At 51.5% G+C, this 19,143-nt stretch overlaps 9 protein-coding genes across 9 annotated transcripts; 4 read left to right on the forward strand and 5 right to left on the reverse strand.

Annotated features, from left to right (window-relative positions):
• Positions 1-450: 450 nt before the first annotated feature.
• On the forward strand, positions 451-1,344 carry RHO25_012240 (uncharacterized protein; the record flags this gene model as incomplete). Its single annotated transcript, XM_023603640.2, has 3 exons — positions 451-540; positions 612-1,208; positions 1,258-1,344. The coding sequence occupies 3 exons, from the start codon at positions 451-453 to the stop codon at positions 1,342-1,344; spliced, it is 774 nt and encodes a 257-aa protein (XP_023454161.1).
• Positions 1,345-1,881: 537 nt separating this feature from the next.
• Positions 1,882-2,494, forward strand: RHO25_012241 (uncharacterized protein; the record flags this gene model as incomplete). The annotated part of the gene is made up of 3 exons (XM_023603641.1): positions 1,882-2,107; positions 2,182-2,260; positions 2,368-2,494. The coding sequence occupies 3 exons, from the start codon at positions 1,882-1,884 to the stop codon at positions 2,492-2,494; spliced, it is 432 nt and encodes a 143-aa protein (XP_023454166.1).
• Positions 2,495-2,804: 310 nt separating this feature from the next.
• On the forward strand, positions 2,805-3,611 carry RHO25_012242 (uncharacterized protein; the record flags this gene model as incomplete). Its single annotated transcript, XM_023603642.1, has 1 exon — positions 2,805-3,611. One exon carries the CDS (start codon positions 2,805-2,807, stop codon positions 3,609-3,611), a length of 807 nt encoding a protein of 268 aa, XP_023454851.1.
• A 423-nt stretch (positions 3,612-4,034) lies between these two features.
• AOX1_2 (Alternative oxidase, mitochondrial precursor) lies at positions 4,035-5,160 on the reverse strand (the record flags this gene model as incomplete). Its single annotated transcript, XM_023603643.2, has 2 exons — positions 4,035-4,512; positions 4,565-5,160. The coding sequence occupies 2 exons, from the start codon at positions 5,158-5,160 to the stop codon at positions 4,035-4,037; spliced, it is 1,074 nt and encodes a 357-aa protein (XP_023454578.1).
• A 4,333-nt stretch (positions 5,161-9,493) lies between these two features.
• RHO25_012244 (uncharacterized protein) lies at positions 9,494-12,047 on the reverse strand (the record flags this gene model as incomplete). Its single annotated transcript, XM_023603644.2, has 5 exons — positions 9,494-9,871; positions 9,933-10,829; positions 10,927-11,695; positions 11,744-11,859; positions 11,937-12,047. The coding sequence occupies 5 exons, from the start codon at positions 12,045-12,047 to the stop codon at positions 9,494-9,496; spliced, it is 2,271 nt and encodes a 756-aa protein (XP_023454577.1).
• Positions 12,048-12,688: 641 nt separating this feature from the next.
• On the reverse strand, positions 12,689-13,351 carry RHO25_012245 (uncharacterized protein; the record flags this gene model as incomplete). The annotated part of the gene is made up of 1 exon (XM_023603645.1): positions 12,689-13,351. One exon carries the CDS (start codon positions 13,349-13,351, stop codon positions 12,689-12,691), a length of 663 nt encoding a protein of 220 aa, XP_023454576.1.
• A 941-nt stretch (positions 13,352-14,292) lies between these two features.
• Positions 14,293-15,741, reverse strand: RHO25_012246 (uncharacterized protein; the record flags this gene model as incomplete). Its single annotated transcript, XM_023603646.1, has 3 exons — positions 14,293-14,375; positions 14,434-15,098; positions 15,149-15,741. The coding sequence occupies 3 exons, from the start codon at positions 15,739-15,741 to the stop codon at positions 14,293-14,295; spliced, it is 1,341 nt and encodes a 446-aa protein (XP_023454575.1).
• A 578-nt stretch (positions 15,742-16,319) lies between these two features.
• On the forward strand, positions 16,320-17,453 carry RHO25_012247 (uncharacterized protein; the record flags this gene model as incomplete). Its single annotated transcript, XM_023603647.1, has 1 exon — positions 16,320-17,453. The coding sequence occupies one exon, from the start codon at positions 16,320-16,322 to the stop codon at positions 17,451-17,453; it is 1,134 nt and encodes a 377-aa protein (XP_023454574.1).
• Positions 17,454-17,989: 536 nt separating this feature from the next.
• Positions 17,990-18,258, reverse strand: RHO25_012248 (uncharacterized protein; the record flags this gene model as incomplete). Its single annotated transcript, XM_023603648.2, has 2 exons — positions 17,990-17,997; positions 18,072-18,258. 2 exons carry the CDS (start codon positions 18,256-18,258, stop codon positions 17,990-17,992), a joined length of 195 nt encoding a protein of 64 aa, XP_023454573.1.
• Positions 18,259-19,143: the final 885 nt, after the last annotated feature.

Raw genomic sequence — 19,143 nt, forward strand, 5'->3', positions numbered from 1 at the left:
GAATGTTGTCGCCTTCAGGTGAAGACACATGCACATGAAAGTCCCACCTCACATCGGATGAAGGGTGTTGCCTCAGGCACGCATACGTCATTCCCTGCGGACCTCCTTGTCCCGAGTTGGCGTTCACTCTTCTCACTCCATCTCCACTACATCAGTACCACTGGTCTGCTGGTCGTCATCGGCAATGAAATACCGTCACAAGAGCACAGTGTGATGGCGTGAGCGCAAACGACAGTGAACGTTGCCGGAATAACACTCCCAGGGTGACTGGACACTTCTCCGCGAACGGGGCGGTTCCGATCGCGGGGCTGTTCCTCGCTGTCGAGCAGACGGATCCGCCAATACGTGAGTAGAAGGTATAGCCAGGTCGCTGCCAGGTACAAGTATTTCACTGCATCGATTCACGTATCGTTCATACCTTGACACATTTCTCTTTCACCGACCATCATCATGTCTGCTCAAAAAGTCGCATTGATCACAGCAGGGACAGCTGGTCTAGGAGCACAGATTGCTCGCGTGCTAGCACCAGACTTTCGTGTCGTATGTTCATGTTCACAGGTGTTCGTTACTCCTCGAAACGTGGAGGACAACTAATTGTTTGCTCGAACCAGGCTATCAACTACGCCAACAATCAATCCCGAGCTCAGACTCTCATCGATGAGTTGCAGAAAATCCCAAGCACAGCAGGCAGCTCGTCATCATCACAAGAATCTCCTCGCTTCGAGGCCCTTCAAGCAGATGTTGGCGACCGATCAGCGATACAAAACTTGGTGCAACAAACCGTAGCCAAGTTCGGACGTCTTGATCTCGTAGTTTCCAACGCAGGCTGGACTCGGATCACGAATTTCGCGAATCTGGAAGAAGGAATGATCGACGAAGACTGGGATCGTTGCTTTCTCTACAATGTCAAGTCGCATTTGTGGTTGATGCATGCTGCCAAGGAGCATCTGGACAAGACCGAGGGAGCATTCGTGACGACGGCGAGTATTGCGGGCGTGAAACCTAGTGGCAGTTCCTTGCCGTATGCTGTCACGAAAGCTGCTTCGATTCATCTTTCAAAGTCGCTGGCTGTTATCTGTTCGCCGAAGATTCGGGTCAATAGTGTTAGTCCGGGATTGCTGTTGACTGAATGGGGCATGAAGTTTCCTGAGGCGAAGCGAGAGGCGTCGAGGAATAATACGAAGCTGAAGCGATTGGCGACTGTTGAGGTATGTGTGCAGTACAGAAGACGAGAAGAGTTACTGATGTGTTTCGCAGGATGTAGCTCAGCAAGTACGCGCTCTTGCGTTGAATCAAAGCATGACGGGACAGAATATCATTTTGGACGGAGGTTTGACGCTATAGACTTTCGACGGGCACGACAGTTCGTCAATTTAAGCCTTGCATCTCGCGCACACTCCAACCAACACATGTGTAATTTGGGCCTTCATCCTTGCACCTTCCTGTTTGAGCCATTTTGACGATGGCTGCAACTCCCTCTGCTCACGAACAACGCAGGCTTGATGCACAAAGCAAGGCAAGTCGTGTTTCCCAAACGACGCCATATGAGCGACTCGGGCTAGACAACGCAAGCACAAGCACGACATGTTGTGACTTCCTTTTCGCGACGTGTCTGAGATTACACAAGGGTTACGTTGTTCCCATGGGAAAGTTTGTCGCGCGGTCTGTGCAACTGCAGACACGCAAGGAATGTGCACAAGCAATCAAATGCTGTACCTCTCCGCTGCCGCTGCACTGAGCCTTCCGTATACAACAAACGCAACACGTTTGCACGTTTCTTTCCTGCTCATCGGAATCAGTATCGAGTCTGGCGAATCAGTTTCAGCATTACACATATCTGCATCGAGCAGTTGAGATCCAGAACAGACGAAGACGACGACCATGCGCTCGATATCCGCCCTCCCTTTTGCGATTGCAGTCTTGCTCCTGCATACGACGGTCCTCGCCTTCCCGACCTTCTCTCTCACAGACATCACGGCACGCCTCGGCCTCGAACGAAGAAAGATTACAAAGATCCTCGCGCCTACGGTCGTGGGATTGTACGTTTGCACGGATGCGGACTGGAAGGGAACTTGCAAGGACTTGAGGAATGGGCCTGGGTTGTGCAGTATGCCAAACGGACACCACCTGAAGCACATCGCTGGGGTTGTGAGTATTGCTCTTGGCTGACCGGAGGCACAGTAAACTTTCAAGAGCCATTCGCTGCGAATATCAGTAGTCTTGGACCAGACTCGGAAGTCAGCGGGTGTACACTTTACGAGTGAGTTTTGCCGCGTGCCCGACTGTTGTTCAAGTTCTCCATCAGCGCAAGGAAACGCGATCTGGGCGGTCCATGTCTGATTTGCCGTGCTGATTTGCGGCCAACAGGAAGGAGGATTGCGACTTGAGCGGAGAGTTCGTGGCGAACATCAAGAAGCCGGGATTGGCGAATTTGGGCAGCAGTCCACAGGCTGGCCGGTACAATGACAACCTCAGGAGCTATGTCTGCTATTGAGAAGGACGAGAGCGGGAGTCGAGGGTTTGCAGCTGTTTCTGATTGAGCTGAGAGCACAAACGGCTTGAAGTTGGGATGCCACGAGACGGAAAAGATGCAATGATACAGCAATAGCATACATGGAAGAATGGTAATCATAATACACAAACAGAGTCTCGAATGAGAGATCGTGACCATTCACAGTAGCGCGTGTCTAGCGCGAAATGCAACACGTCATCTCATGTCCCTCCTCGACGCGTTCCTTCCACTTCTCGCTCCACCCTGGTCACAGCTCACTGCTGCCTCGCCCACCAGCACCACTTGCATCTCAATGAGCGGCATCTACCACTCCTACTTCGATACCGTCTCCACAACCCGCAAATCTCCCACTAAGCGATCGAACTCCGCGAAGAAGCAACAGGAGCCGCCCAAAAAGCTCTCGAAGGCTTTCACTCGACAACTCGAAAAGACACTTTCTACAACGCAATCGACGAAGAAGCGGAAAGGCGGTGTCAAGAAGCAGACTTCCACAAAGCGCAAGCGCGCGCCGACAACAGCGAAAATGCCGAAACGCCCCGCTGCAGAAGAGACGTACGATAGCGATGGCGGGTTCGTAGAGGATGCGGAGCCGAAGAGTAAGAAGAGTAAGCACAGCGCAAATTCTACATCCAAGACTTCTTCGAAGAAGAAGAATGTCGCAGGAAGCGCGCCTGCGACTATGGAAAAAGACAAAGATGGCGGAGTGTACTGGTCCATTGCGAATAAGCGTCGTGTACAATTGACCGAGTTCAAGGGGACGCTGATGGTCGGGATACGAGAGTTTTATGAGAAGGATGGGGAGATGTTGCCGGGGAAGAAAGGGATTTCGATGACGTTGGAGCAGTTTGATGCAGTTTTGGGGGTGTTGCCGGAGTTGGAGAGGGAGGTGAGAAAGAGGGGTGGGAAGGTTAGGAGGGTTAGTGTGGAGGGGGAGGGGGGCGAAAAGGAGGAGGGCGGAGAGGAGGAGGAAGAGAAGGAGAAGGAAGCAGAAGAGGAAGAGGAAGCAGAGGAGCTGCCGAAGAAGACGAAGAACAAGCTGGAGAAGTTCAAGCATAAGGCGAAGAATCATGAGGCTACGAGTGATGAGGAAGAGGATTGAGGAGTGCGAGAAGGCACGGAAGGCCTATGCGGCCAGAACGACTACGACGAACGATACCCAGAGACCTGCGGAGATGCTTCAGTATACAGAGCTGGCTCTACCCACGTTACTTTACATGGCATACCACTCCCGCAGCAGAGCTGCCGGTGATGAACCAATAGCTGCAAAATTGAGCAAAAAGCGAATCTCGAGATTACAAGGAAATTTTCAAAAAGGCTGATCTCAAGTTCTATCGTTAAATTCGCGTGGTCTATTGCCAACGCCTGCAGTGCTCTCTTTGCGCCGCCTTCTAGAGTAGAGAAGTACAAACCAGCGCTCCCTGCGCGCAAAGACCATCGCTCGAACGCTTTCCAAATACCCTGAATGTCAATCACCGACTCCCATGATGAACGCCGATACTGTAGTCTCTGGCAGAAGATCCATCTACGCCTCTTTCAAAAGCTCCACGTGTGCCGGCTTGCCAAGCTTTCCGATCACCTCCTCCCTCTCCCACCCCGTCGGCTTCTGATGCCTCAAATCTTTCACCGGATGCGGCGTCTCCTCATCGTGGAACTCCGAGACATAAGGATTTGGATCTTCCTTTTGATCCAAATTCCCCAGAGTATGGTTCACTTCTCGATGCTTGCTCTCGTCGGCGCGAATGTATAACAGCAGATCTCGCATCGTGCGTCGATCAGCTGGCATTTTCCAGTACTTGACTGCAATGTCTGGTGCGGTCATCTTCTCCCATTGGGGTAGACGGCCGGCGTCGAGATCTTCGATCTCGCGGGTGTAGGTCAAGACGGCTTCTTCTTCGAGATGGCCGACGAAGCGGTGGCAGGTCTTGGGGGAGATGAGGTAGGAGACGAAGAAGGCGTTAAAGAAGACGCCTTGGGCGCCGAGGACGGCGACTTTCATGAACCTGGAAGTCATTGTCAGTAGGTCTAGGTTAATGCCGATGATGGGTGGCGTACCATCCTGGTTCTCCCATCTTGAGGAATGTGAGCAAATGCATGCGCTCGTTGTAGGACTCTTCGAGCAGTGTCTCGATCCAGCCATTGTCTCGCTTCAGGCGACGCATGGAATGAAGATGGCGAAGCATGCCGGCGACCATGCCTGGAACACCAGCGACCGATTCGAGGAAGATGTTGCGGATCATATATTGTCGCTCAGTCATCTGTCCTGCTCCTTTGCGGTAGCCTGAGACGGTATCCAAACTCCATCGAAGTAGTCGTACGAAAGCGAGAGCGACGCGGTCGGACATGGTTTTGACTTCTCGTCTGGCGACTTGGACTTGGTTCATCTGCTCGTAGGTGTAGACGGGATGTTCCCATGCTGGAGGTGTTTCTCTGATGTTTGGAGCATCGGGCTCGGGGAAGTAGTCTTGGCTTTGCTTCTTCTGTATAGTTCTCGATGTGCTCAAGTTGCGTGTGGCGACCTGATGTTGCAGACCGATGAAGCTGGGCCGGGCAGCTGTGGTGGCGGTGGAGCCATTGATGGCTCGAAGGACCGAAGCAGCGGACGGCTTGGTCAAGAAGGCGTGTGTTGCGTATGTTCTGGTGCAGCTCATGAGTGGAGATGTGTGCTGCTGGGTGGTGAGATGTGTGTTGTGCTCTGTTGTGTTATTGTCTGTGGATGATGATGAGAGGCAAGAGAAGGGGCGAGTGAGGGGGAGGGATATATAGGATGTGATCAAAGGAAAACGTGCTCGTTGCTTCCTACCGCCATTGACCTTGATAGATCCTTCCTCGTATGAATCACCGGTGCTGCCGTGTCCACGCGCAAGCCAAAGAACCAACTGCGGTCATGGCGATGGCGCATTGCGGAAGACGACGCTGACTTCAGCGAGCGGACAACACTCCGCAGCCAATGGGAGCGCAGAGAATCATCCGGTTCCGCTGGACTGCGCTAATTCGGGATTCCTGCCGATTATCGTGCTGACTACGCAGCGTTCACATGCATCGCTGCAGACGGCGACCACTTTCCCCTCTTTCATCTCTCATCAGCACTTCTCGCCGATGCAAATGCTGACACAATATACGCAATGCCATGACTGAGCTCTTGCAGCTCGCTTTGCCAGCTTGTCCGCCCATTTTTCAGCACAAACGGCGAAGCCAAGCCCTTCCTATTCATTTTCGTCCGGAATGTGCTGAAGTTCGGACCAAGTCACGCGCCGACCACAGCCTTGCCAGCCCTATCCAGGATTCTCTCCATGACCAAGCGACGAGAACAACACGGACTGCGATTATACCCGCTCTATTTCCTGTCTACTACATATCGAGCATCTGCCAGCGAGATCCATGAGCCTCTGACGTACTACAGCACGTCCATGCAGCGACGTAGATGCGGCGAAATCTTTTCTTCGAACGTTTTCTGCACCAGCCACGTCGATAGGCCTGTTTCGAATACTGCCTCATATCCACTCTTGACGTGGTCAATGGAACTGTAGGGCGTGGTCAAGTGGACGTCTCCGAGCGGCCTCCATTGCGCGGCGGTTTCCTGCATCTGGCGACGCCGCTCTCGCCTTCGGAGGCGTCAATGTCGGTAGGGGTGTGCACTCTCTGCTGTTGATGTGACATCAGGGGCAGAGAAGACTGTCAAGACCAGCACGCTGATCATGTCGATACGCTAGAAGATTGTTCTACAGTCTCATCCTGATCGACTGGCGACTCATAAGACCCGTTCTCTTATACTTATATCATGCTATTGTCTTGCTAAAAGAGGTACAGGCACGGCGTATAATCGACCTTCGCGTCGACCATAGCAGCAAAGGGCTGTGGACATCCTTCGCGCGTGCAGGAAGCATTGGAGGAGACGAGCTCTTGCAGTGTGTATGCTCTCCCGCCGGCTCGACAAACTGAGTTGCTCCGTGTATCAGAAGGACACGACCCCCCCTCGATACATCGGATGGCGTCGTTCTTCTTGGAAACGGTCAGGACTACAGTGACCGAGGATTTCAGTCCAGTCGCCGGAACGTGGATCGTCTTTCCAAGATTGATCACCGATTCAGCTAGAAGCTCGCCATTTTCCGTGAAAAGTCAATCAACGATCGTTTTGAGAGGCAGCAGCCGTTGTTCAACTTTACAGCTACAACAGCCAAATGAGAGCATACCGCCACCTGGCGACGAACGACCCTGCATATCAAAGGCACTGCTGCTGATAGCGTTGCCAAGCTGCCCATCTGCAACCCCATGTACTATTCTTGCTATCAGCGGCCGTCCCAACACGAGCAGCTCAAGGCCATACCTGGATTCAAGCAGAAGCTTCATGACATCGACGGCTTATTATGACTGAATGAGAGGGAGAACAGGCAACATGACCTTTCAGGTCAGCTCACATGCTTGCGCTCCTGGAGGCCCCAGTCTGGAGATGTGCGGGGAATGCAACGATCAGCTGGCCGCCGCAGTGATAGATATCCAAACCAGTTCGCCAGGAGACCATAAGACACGAGAAGATTTGGAAGAGGTCAGCTTTGTTTTACCAAAGGCGTTTTCCGGCTGACCCGAAGTTGTACAGTCTATTCTTTGGACACGGTCTATCATCTGCATACGCGGATTCGAAGGGATGTGAGCTCGAGAATCTTTCGGGCACTGTCCTGTCAACAAGGTGCCCTAGACCGATGTCGCGATGCCCAAAGAGCGAGTTGTATCCTGCTATCCGACCCCCGACTGAAGGTGACAGATTGTGCGGAGAATGAGTCGCAGGTGATATATCGATTTTTGGGCTTCTGCTTCTTTAGCGGCAGCCCATTCAGAGCACATTTGCCCTCATCGTCCTACCTCGACAGATAGGAAATCCCGAACAGCCCTGAAGAGGTCGTCAATTGGGTTGGTATGAAGCCAGAGTGAGTAACAACTTCTTTAGTCAGTCTCACTGGGATAACAATGTTGTAAGACGACGCTGTTCTTACCATCTATAACAGCGAATACGGTATTCGTGACAAAGAACGCCATTACTGTATACCTGCTTCGCTGTGCCGAAACGCAACACGACATGACACGAGACAGTGCACGCCAGCGCCAGATTTGAAATCAGCCATTGCACCAATCCTGCTTCCCTGAATCCCTTCGCATCGTCAAATTCATGTCGAGATCTTTGACAAAGGTATCCCGGACACGGTCTTGAAGTTGTGTGAGAGTCAGAAAAGCAAAAGACAATATATAAAACGCCTAGCAAGCGAACGTCCTCGACAACACAACCAAAACGTTACAACAGAGCCAGAAAAGAAAAAAAAAATGAAGACAACTCCACTCCTCCTCCTCGTCTCCTATACTATCCTGCCTGCCTGGGGTTTTCAATGCCAACGAACTCCCGACAAGTGGTGCGCGAATGGAATTTCACCCAAATGTAACAAGAAGCACGATAGCATGTATTACTGCGAACGTCCCATGGATTGGACGTACTATGGCTCTAGTGGAAACGCTATGTACGTGGCAGAAACGGGAAATCCGGATCTCTCGTTTTCTTTTTTTCTTTTCCTTCTTCAGGGAAATCAAACGATGCGCCCCTCCATCCGGAAGGTTGTCATGATTTTTTTTTTCTGCTAATTTGTCCCTTCGGGAACAATAGGTCTTGGTCTGATAAACATGCTGGCCCGAACTCTGATTGGTGTTGTATAGGACGCGGGTACTACCAGAAATGTAATACCAGATGAGTGCGATGAGGTGGGTCTGAAGGGAAGAAGGGGTCTGGAATCATTACTATGTTCGATCTTTTCCGTTCATCTGTTTGAATTTGCGTGGTGATGTGTTGGCGGTTGACAACTATTAGGTGGAACAGAAGGGCCTAGCACTCTTTGCTCGATACGTGGAATAGGAAATGCTCTTCTGAGTTTGGCCTTGTAGCCCGCTGTCTGCAACATCATATCTGCTGGGAAGCACAGAATGCTGACACCCCATTTGAAAATGGCATGCTGGGAGGCAACTAGCAAGTTTTGCGAAAGAAGTTGAGCATACTCTGCTGTGCGGCTATGAGCTTCAAGTGCGGTGTTGGGGGACAGTCGACGACGCAGATGTATGAGCTCTTTTCGAACATTACTGGGAGATGTAAAATGAATTTGTCACGGTGACAGCTGATGCCCAGGCACACAAATCCATTTGCTGTGTCGCTAGTCGACTCGTTGGCCTGTATATCCATTCTTCTGTACGCTCGGGATGATTCGTGAGGGTAACACGCATAGAGATGGGACACTGACAGGAAGTCTGTAACCAGTGCTTGTCTGCAGAGAAAGAGTCGCTACAAGGCTCACGCCCACCCCCGTAGACTGTTCGAGAACCATGGACGCCAAACAATACCCCTTTCCTTTGGAGTCAGCCAAGCGAATGGCCGATGGCAGTATCAGCGATCATCATGAGCACTACCTCGAAGCGTAAGTTGCATTGCGTAGTCCAGCTCTATATCCAAACCATCGCTTACTGTCTGTAGCATTCGCCAGGCAATCATGTGTCAAGGCGATCTGACGTTGTTGGGATGGCGATGGCATGAACCAGTGGGCGACGAACCGAATCTGCTGAGGCAGCTGCACGGTTATCCACACCTTTGTGTTGACTGGCACCGGATTCAGGATTGGGTGTTGGACCGTGGGCTTGATGTATGGAATGCTACTGTTATGGGACCTGGGCTTATCTCAGACGAGATAGCAAGACTTCCAAAGGAGGTGATGCAAGGAGTGTCTTAACATGGTCGGCCTTCCTAGAGCAGCAGCTTGAGCATGATGGTTCAGGCCAGGTGGGTACAAACCCGTAGAAGCTGGGTGCTGAACGGAGAAAACTTTCACAAGGATATTAACAGCGTCGCTGTTCCGCAACGGGAGAGGGGATTTTTTTCCGTCTTTGCTACGTTGCTGATCTATCCAGGTCAATCATAAAGGGTTAGCTTCCGTCTGTGCTTGATGCTACGGCTATCTATTTTGACCAGGCCGTGTCGAAACTTCCCGGCATGGGGTACGTTTCTTCTATGGCATCGTCGTAAAAGTGGTCGTCATCACCGTCCAATTCTTCTATTCTCCAATCCTTGTTTTGCTCTCGTGCTTTTTTCACCAGCGCTTCCCACACTTTGCGCCTTTCATTTCTAGCCGAAAAGCCAGGTCTCTCCCAGCAGGTTTCTCCATCATACATACGAAACACGTCTTCCGCAGTCAAGCCATAACTCTCGCGCGCATCTGGGTGATGTCCTGTAAGGTCGAAGAGTAATAATTCCGCCATTGTTCTGGCGTCAGCATGATATGCTGCTATGTGTAGGTAATTCTCGCCTAAATTGTTGTAGATCGGATAGTCTCGCCGCTTCATCTTGCCGTGAGCTTTTTGAGGAGCAGTCGTTTTCATTGAGCAGTGTTGCACTTACAGGGTCTCGTTCATTTGCTTCGCGAAGAGCCAGCAGAGTCTGGTCTGAGTTGACAAGAATCGCACAGTGGAAGGGAGTCTTGCCTCTATTAGTGGTAGCGTATAAATTTGCTCCATGTCGCGCCAGTGCTGCCACAGCTCCCCCGCGTCCAAGTAATGAGCACAAGTGTATAGCTGCGTCGCCGTTGTTAGTGATATGATCGAGGTGGGCACCGTGCTTTATTAGAACGTCAACTTGCGCGGCATCTCGGGCATAGAAGAGTGGAGTGTGGCCAAATTTATCAAGTGCGTCAACGCAAGCATCATGGTCCAGAAGATGTTGAGAAGTCTCTGCGTCACGTGCTTGGTGCAGTGGCGTTTGACCGTCCTCATCTACAGCATTGACATCAGCACCATACGCCAGCAGAGTCTCGGAAACTGCGACTCTTGTACGCGAATCGACTTCCGCCAGTCCTTCACAGGCATGATGCAGTGGCCTCATACCCGCCCAGTCCCTCGAGTTTGGCAGAGCGTTGACTTCCAACAGAGCTTGTACGAAGTCCAGTGACCCTGTGGCGCATGCCCAATGGAGCGGTGTTCTTCCCATTGCATCCGGTGTGTCTATGTCTCGCACATTATTGTCTATAATGTCCGATGCGGATGCATCTCCTCCTTCTGGAAGCACAGTGGCACAATGTATCGCGGTGAATTGCAGGTAGTCGGCCAAGTCGTCGGCACCAACACCCAAGCCTTTAAGATGTTGCACAACAAACTCCCCGTAAATTCGCGGCTCTGCATGCCCATCCAATGTGACTGCAAAGCCCGCCCTTCGGAGTAGATTGCACAAAGGATCCGGCGGGACGTAAGTCCTTTGATGACTATAAGTGTAGCCCTCGCGACTTATGAAATCGTAAGCATACTATTTATGATCGTCAGTTCTTACGTGCTTGCTTTATGGAAGTCCCTGTCACTAGATCTACATTACTAGTCGTGGTTACTCGGCAGGATGCACTTACAAGAAGTAGTGGTACGCCCCGGAACAGCATTCGCGAATGTATTAACCCTGATGTAATTGATTCTCGTATGGCCTCAGTGTTCGTATTGCCGATGGCTGCGAGGAACTGGGAGCCGAGATCACGATGTGTTATATCGACATTCACTCGTAGACTCCAAGTAGAGCCATAGCTCGCAAGGCCAGAAGAATAGTGTTGGAACTCAAGTGTCTTCCAGGCCAGCCATGATGGAAAGTGATACGAGAAGGATGACTTGTGTGAAGCTCTCAAACAACTATCCTTGGTGCAAGGACGAGTGTAGATGGCTTGCGTGTAGTTGAACATGAGCTGGCCTATCACTCCTTTCAGCCATCCCGGTGTGCAACCTGCGGTCCGTACATGGCATGCGCAGTCGCAGGATACGTGACACCGCCTGCGAGCAATGGTGGCCGTGATGGTCATTGTGTCCAGGGGAGACGATTGTGCATAGGGGAAATTTAAATCCAAGTCGTTGCTGGGGACAAGAATCGAGCTCTGATCCTGGTTTTCCGGGATTGGAATTGCGCTCGTAGAAGCGGTTCGGGTTTGCCGGGCGAGCTGTGTGGTGTGAGTTGGAAGAGGAGTTTGATTTGTCGTCCCTGGCCTCGAATAGTGCACCATCTGACTGAATTGGTCGGAAGCATCGTGATTCGCAAGCGTCTGCTGCTGGCTCGGCGAGAGTGCAGTAGGGAAGTGGGCCCGCTGAGAGATGTGAATTCCTTGGATCTGCACGACAAGCTGTCTCGTCATTTCACTGTGCTTCATTAACATATGTAGTCAGTCCGGCACGTAATGATGTTACCCTTGAATCACATTGACTGCGGTCAGTCCCGTGTGTAGGTTATCCCGAGCGTCACGGATCTTCTGTTTGGTTCGTTCGACTTCGGGTCCGTACTTCATCCAGTCTCGTCGATTTACCTAAACGAGGTTGATTCCAGTCAGTGTTGGAAGCCAGCGAAATATGACACTGTGTGAACAGCGACAGCGTTCGTCACCTTGGTGCGACCATCCTTGGTGCGGCCTTCGCCGGTCCGGAGCTGGTACTCGAGCACCAATTGCATCTCTAGGGCAACATTCTGGGTGTTTCGCAAGAGCCCGCCTAGCATGTCGTGCGTGCACTTCCTGCTCAATCTCGGAATGCTGTACTCTGCGGAGGCATGCTCGAATGATGATCAGCACACTGCGCAGGGCCTCGACTTCATTTGACAGCTCGTCGAACAGCTCGGGCGCTTTGCCCGCTGCTCGTAGCTTGCTGATCGTCGAAGTCGTCGTCGTCGCTGCTCCAAGGATGGCGATGATGCCAGCTGTGATGGACAGTGGATCCATGTTGCGCCGCGGTGAGCTTTTACACTCCGTCCACGAGAAAACTGCGCTAAAGAGGGAATGACAGTTAACTAGTGAGCAGCGAGGCTGAGCTCTCGCGAGATGCCATGACGAAACGCACGCCGACGCATCGAGCTGCGGCTGAACAGGATGGCAATGCTGTGTAACAAAGGAATTGTGTACTTTGAACCTCGAGGCGTCAATAAGCTTTTCATCTGCTCAAAGCTGCTCCCTATTGCGCATGGGTCCGATGAGTGAGCTGAAATGTCGGGAAGATGGAATTGGATTCTGGCAAACAGGCGACATTGGAAAGGCAGATGGAGTCAATGAACTGTTGATCACAAAAGGGCCGGGACGACTTGGCGCTCCTTGTGGCCAGTCAGTCTGATGTCCATCACGATCACGAGCATCACGACTACGAGCATCACGACGACCATCCGATTGGCACGCACAATTCATCAGATTTCAGAAAATGATGTCCGTACCAGGTCACACGTGCTGAAGGGCAAAAAAATACAACACCGGATACACGACAATCATGCATTGCATCTCTATGTGGAGCTTGACCGTGGTCGTTGACGGTCTGCTTCATGTTGTCGGTGAACATGGCTGGCATGAAGTAGCTCGCGATCATGCTGCCTTTGTTCGACTCGATGAAATCCTCCACTTCCGCCTTGCCGTCAAACTGGGCGACAAGGTGCCGTCGGCCTTCGCTAAGCTTGGTGACGTTTGGCAGGGAGCTCCAGACCAGATGTTCGGCATTTGCAGCTTGAGAAGCGTTGAAAATATTCTTGCCTTGCTGGATCTCGCGTGCCTTCGAACCCAGGGACCAGAAGTCGGTGACACCGAAGACTCCCCACGCGCCAGAGAAAGCGGCTTTGAGACTCTCCACATCGTCCAGATCGGCCTTGACGACCTCGACCCCTTTTGTGGACAGAGCTTTGGCCTTGTCGCTTGCTGGATTGCGTGTGATGCCGCGAAGAGAGTACTTGGTGCTCAACTCTGGCCTGGACAAGACAGTGTCGATGACTGAGCCGCCCTGAGTGCCAGTGGCACCCACAACAGCGAGAATGAGCTTGTTGGACATGGTTCCTTGATTGCTTGTTGCGATTGTTATTCGTGCTGAAAAATCTGTATGGGCGGACCGAGCTGCTTCATCGCTTTGGGAAGATGGGCCAGCGCTCTTTTAACTCATTCAATTCTCTGTGGTCCCATGTATCCAGAACACGGCTACATTTCGATACTCTGGTGCTTCACGATGGATGCGGGACGCATATAGACGCCTTGCCGTGTCATCACCAAACATCCGGACAGACTGATGTTGCCGTATGCCAAAGCGGGAGCGCCGTGGCCGAATTTGGAAGTGTTGTGAACCGATTTCTTCGCCAAGAAACCTTGCTCCCAGGAAATCCTATGGTCCAAGAACAGCATTGCATTGGCAGGGCATTACAAAGCATGCCTCAAAGTTGCGCCGAGTGCTCAACGCTAACCTCGCATGAAACAAGAACTAATACGAGTACCTTAAGGGACAAATGCCGCCAAGATTTATGATTGGCGCACTTCACCTTTCTCGGAAGCTGAGCTAAACCCGAAAACCCGATCAAGGAGTAGGAATGCGACCCTTTTAGTTCGTATCAAGATCGTTCTGATGGGCCTTCCGAGACGCTGGTGGAAACACACCGTCCTGACTCACCTGCAACAACTCCGAGAGGAAAAACGCTTTTCTTAGCAACGTTTGAAGTGCCCATGGCGAAAGGGCGCTCGAGAGCTAGGCCTGAGGTTGTTCCACTTCGGTCGATGACTGATGGTGGCATATTACCTGGCATTTCACCAAGATCTTTTCGCAGGAGCACAGATGTTAAGAAGTTGCCGAACTGGTGTTGTCGGCTTCCGATTTAAACTATCTAGAAAGACATTTTTGGCTTTCTGGATTATCAGAAACCACAAAGCGAGCTACGCTTGACGGGCCGAACAGACGACCTCCAATGGAGGATGGGCTGCCCTACCAAAGGCCCGTTAGCTGACCTTCTACCTCTCCAGATAGGCGTATACCTCCGCATCAGCATCCCACTCTTGTGTTTCGGTAAAAGCGTTGCCAATGATCCAACGACCTGCTCGCGTCTCTCATTAGCTACGGAGCTTGACTCGTATGTGCTGTCAAGTCCTTACCCAGAAGTGGCCAGCGTGTGACGAGCAAGAGAAAACAGTAGTAGATGACTTCCCAATATAGGTTCCTGGCCTGACGACCACCGAAATACAGATTGCGGGCGCGTATTTTGATCCTCGCCACCCGCTCGTGCCTGAGCTCATACAGGCCTCGGATAGCAGCATCAACACTTTGTTCGACCGCATATGTTCTGTCGTGTTTGATGCTGGCTCGCTCGATTAGTTTACACAACAGCAGCGAAAAGGTTACGCTATCTTCAATTGCCTGGGCGGCGCCTTGGCCGCTGGTGGCCTGCAATGAGTGGGCGGCGTCGCCTAGCAGCACACATCCCCTTTCACCCCAGTGGGGAAGAGTGGGAGTGGTCCACAGCGGATATACTCGATCTGTTGAAGAGGTAGCGATGCACTTTTGAATGATCGGGTCCTTCCAGGTTCCATGCCTCATCTGCAGCTGTTTCTGCACTTCCAATGCATCCACTTGGTTGCTTCTGGGAGGACACTCCGTCGGCCAATTCGACCACCAGCCCAATGTCTGCTGCGACAGAGGCGCTGCTGCAGCGTAGCCGAATGAGCCCGTGGGACCGAACGTTACAACGACGCTGCGGTGCTTCGTGATAGCCTCGGGCATTTCCGGCATGTTTAGAAAGGAGCCTACACCACGGTAGCCCCTGAAATATGTTACTTCATCGATCTTGCCATAAAGAGTTCCTGTACCTACTCGAATTGCGGGGCGAAGGCATCTGCTGTGCCAAATAGTGCTCGTTTGACGACGCTATGCACCCCATCCGCGCCCACGACCAGGTCGGCCGTCTCGCTGCGCCCGTCTTGAAGATGCACAGCCGGTCGTTCACCGTTTATGTCGACGCGAATGACTTTGCCCAAAGTTATCCGCCCTTTGCCGACGGTATCTCGAAGACATTCCCACAAGACCCATCGCGGGCAAGAAATGGGCCACTCCCTAGGAGAGATCCCATCATGGGTCGAAATGCGAGCAATAGTGTGCCCTCGTGCGGAGGCAATGGTGAATGCGTGGTTCTCGAAGCCTCGTGATTTGAATCTGCTGTACAGATCGGGACTGATCCTTCGCAGTAGACGAATGCTTGTCGGCGGCAATATGATACTATTACCTACTACTGCAGTCGAATCCGAGAGAATATCATCGGCATCCATCGGTGCAGACGAGGCATAATTTGCATCCAACCGAGACTCGTAAATGATTATCTCTGCTTTCAGGATTCTTGGAAGTTGCTGGGTCAATTGCAGGTAAGTGGCCAGTCCTGACACCCCAGCTCCGACGATGATAATCTTCATCGTTGTGAAGACCGCGAAGAAGAAGTTGTTCCAACGAACAGCTGACGCGCCAATCGCTTCAAGGTCGATGTCCACTGCTCACCTTTGCTCCTCTCATCATTTCGTTGGTCAAGAAATATAGCAGTGGGGTGATGCATCGTAACCTTGCATGGAAACCACGTGGAATCACGAAAGCCTTTGCAAACTGCTCAACAGGGTACCTTGCATGATCGAGGCTCTCTTCTACCCCGGACAATGAGTAAACAACTGCATGGGCGCCAAACTTTACTGGGAGCTGTCACAAGGAGTGGTGAAATCTGAGGTGGCGACATTGCTCTCGTCCGGGGTTACCAACGGCCAGGATCTGTTTTGCTGAATGGTTCTACAGGGCATTTGAGCAAGTTTACAACTTCTTTGTTCGAGAGTATGCGTCGAATTGACAGCATGTCGGCAGGACGTGACTGTCGTCCACCCGTGCTGCTGAGCTCGGGACCATGTGCCATGGGCAGGGCATTGATTTCGACGATGGGCTGCGTTGAGGTGAAGCTCACGTCTCGCTCTCATCGGTGACGCTCGTTAAAGTCATGATACATTCAGCAATGGCATCGGCAGGCCGCATCGGTAACCCGCAGATGTCCTTGAATACAGACCCCAGAGTCAATAAGGGGCTTTTGAAAGCGCTGATCGCTCATGGCATGCAGCATAATGCCTTCCTCTCCACGACCTTGACTCCGGATGCAACAATAAAAGACAAGGTGGCTTTTGCACGTCACAGTGAGCGCGAGTTTGAAGCCATGATCGCGAAAATGCGATTTGAAGTAGACCAGAATCGACAGATGCCTCGAGTTTCCTGCACCGATGTCTCGATTTTCGGCTGTCATGACAACGATATCAGACTGACCATATATCGCCAGCAACAAATGGACAACCAATATCTCCCCGGTGTGATCTATTTCCATGGCGGAGGAATGGTCATGTTGAATACGAAAAACAAGCTACACACATCATACGCTCAATCGATTGCGGAGCTAGGCCTCATTGCTATTCTTGTCGACTTCCGCAACGTGCTCCGCAGGGAAGACCTGCCAAACACTGAAGGGATACCCAATTATTTCCCTGCTGGCTTGGAAGACTGCGTTTCAGCAACGGATTGGGTGTATAAGAACGCATCTGCACTCGGAATAAGCAAAATTATCCTCCACGGCGACAGCGGAGGCGCAAACCTGGCACTCGCCACAGCGTTATGGCTAAATAAGCAACAAAAGACCTATGACAGAAGCATTGTTCCAATCGTGGATGGCGTCTTCGTCATTGATCCTTACATTAGCGGCGCGTATCACCAATCTACTGCCTGGAAGCTTCTCAACCTCCCGTCACTGGTTGAATGCGATGGCTACGACGTCAGCTGCGCGGCGTCTGCAATCTATGCGGCTTTGTACAACGGAGAAGAAGGAGCTGCCACAGCGATGGACAGCCTGGCTTGGCCGTATTGGGCGACAGAGGATGCGATGCGAGGGCTGCCAGCACATTTCATCACGGTCGCTGAGCTTGACCCGTTGAGAGATGAAGGAAGAGAGTACTGGAAGAAATTGGAACGCGCTGGTGTGCGATGTCAAGGAAAAGTTCGCAAAGGTGTCACGCACACGGCGGAATTATTGTTCAGGGGCTGTGGCTTGGAAAAGGAATTTGTTGAGCTCCTTTGCATGTTGAAGAATTTTGCGGAAAGTGTCTGATTTCTGGGAGAGAGCTGAATGCTTTGTGTCGTCTTGTTCAAATTCGAAGGCCGTGAGAAGGAAGAGATTCATTTACTCCTTTTCGCTAGCTGCAAGAGTTCTAATGAGAACGAAGCCGAGATGGTAAAGGTGAAGTGATGGAGCATGATCTTTTTTAATTGGAGTGGAATATACAGGTGACCGAGAACAGAAATCACGGTCATGGTACACGCCTATCTGTAGTACGGCCATGCGCGAATGATTCTATCGCGGTTGACGTGGGGTGGATGCTAGAAGAATAGGAATGGTGAAGACATCATCAAAGACAGCAGCGGCTTGTCTTTCGTTTTAACATTGAGCTTATATTGTCAAGTGAGTGACTTGTATTCCCGTTCCTTCGTCCGACTACCACCAAGAGCCATGTGTTAGTTATCGCGTGTTGAAACCTTGGTGAAGGAGTAAGGCAGCAGCAGAATCTGATCTCTTGCACCTACACCTCGATTCAGAATGTCAGAGATAAGATCTCCGGGCTCTTCTGCGTAGCATGACCGGTGCAGCTACTTCTCTGTTCGTCCATCATTAGCACCGGGGAAGCGGTTTCAAAAGTGATGAGTCTTCGACAATCTAGCCTGCACTCACCTGGTACTTTGACCTGAATGAGCTTGCCCTTGGAATTTGGTGCGTGAGTACCATAGGACCTTTGAAGATTGATCTGATCTGGGTTGGCGGAGATATCAAGCTCTTGGTCGCTGGCGCGTTGTGGGAAGACGGCTTTCCATGGCTGAGCCTTGGCAGCGTCGGTGTTTTGTTCGGTCTGGGCTGGCATTTCGTTTCGGTTTGTGTGATTCTCGATGGTGTGTGATGAAGATGAACAGAGGGATATCAGCTGTGGTTATATAGGCGGATTCCTTTGTGCTTGGAATGGAGCTTCCATTGCTCCGGTAGACATGCGCTCAAGGTTCACATGGCGTGATCGATTCGACAGTAATGCGATGATCATGGCCTTGTCAAAGGATGTGATGATCAGTCAAGAGATCATGCTCTCAAGGGCTGTTTGTGAGTTGTGCGCTGTCAACTTGCTCACGCAACATGGGAGCATGGTTCGAGCACCAACTATGTTCACTGTGTGCCCTGTTTAAACCTACATGGTATTGTCTCTTTCCGCCACTGTATGGAGTCGTGAATATCTGCCACAAAGTCGTGTGGATTCACCTTGCAGCATCAAACACAGCAATTGAGATCACATCGAAAGGTCCTTTCTCACCATTCAATTATTCGATTTTGTAGCTGCATTCAGATATTTCGAATAGGTTCCTGCTCTGTGCTATTTGCTAGTCACCCAAAGTAAGGATACATTCAGGTGAGAGCCACGTACTGCAGACTGAAAACAGCTTCCCTGCAGTTTGTTGGACTATTCATTCCGGGATCGAATTGTTGGTGACGGCCAAAGTATGTGCTACCCTCGTGATAGGGACTCAGCTCTTTGCATGTCAAGTGCTTCATGAGAGATTAGGTCGTGGCTGGCAAGACAGAGATTTGCCAAGTTAGGAAATCCGGCAGCTTCGATCAGCCCATGAAATGGCTCATTCTTGCTCCTGCAGCGATGCTGACACCCATGTGCCCATGGAAGTGCGCATTGTTGGTCGTACTGCAATGTTTGCATGAAATTCACCTCGCGCCTAGCTAGGGATTATGTGACACAGAGTTCCCA

Source organism: Cercospora beticola, chromosome 8 (genome assembly GCF_033473495.1).
Source record: "Cercospora beticola chromosome 8, complete sequence".
NCBI lineage: Eukaryota > Fungi > Ascomycota > Dothideomycetes > Mycosphaerellales > Mycosphaerellaceae > Cercospora > Cercospora beticola.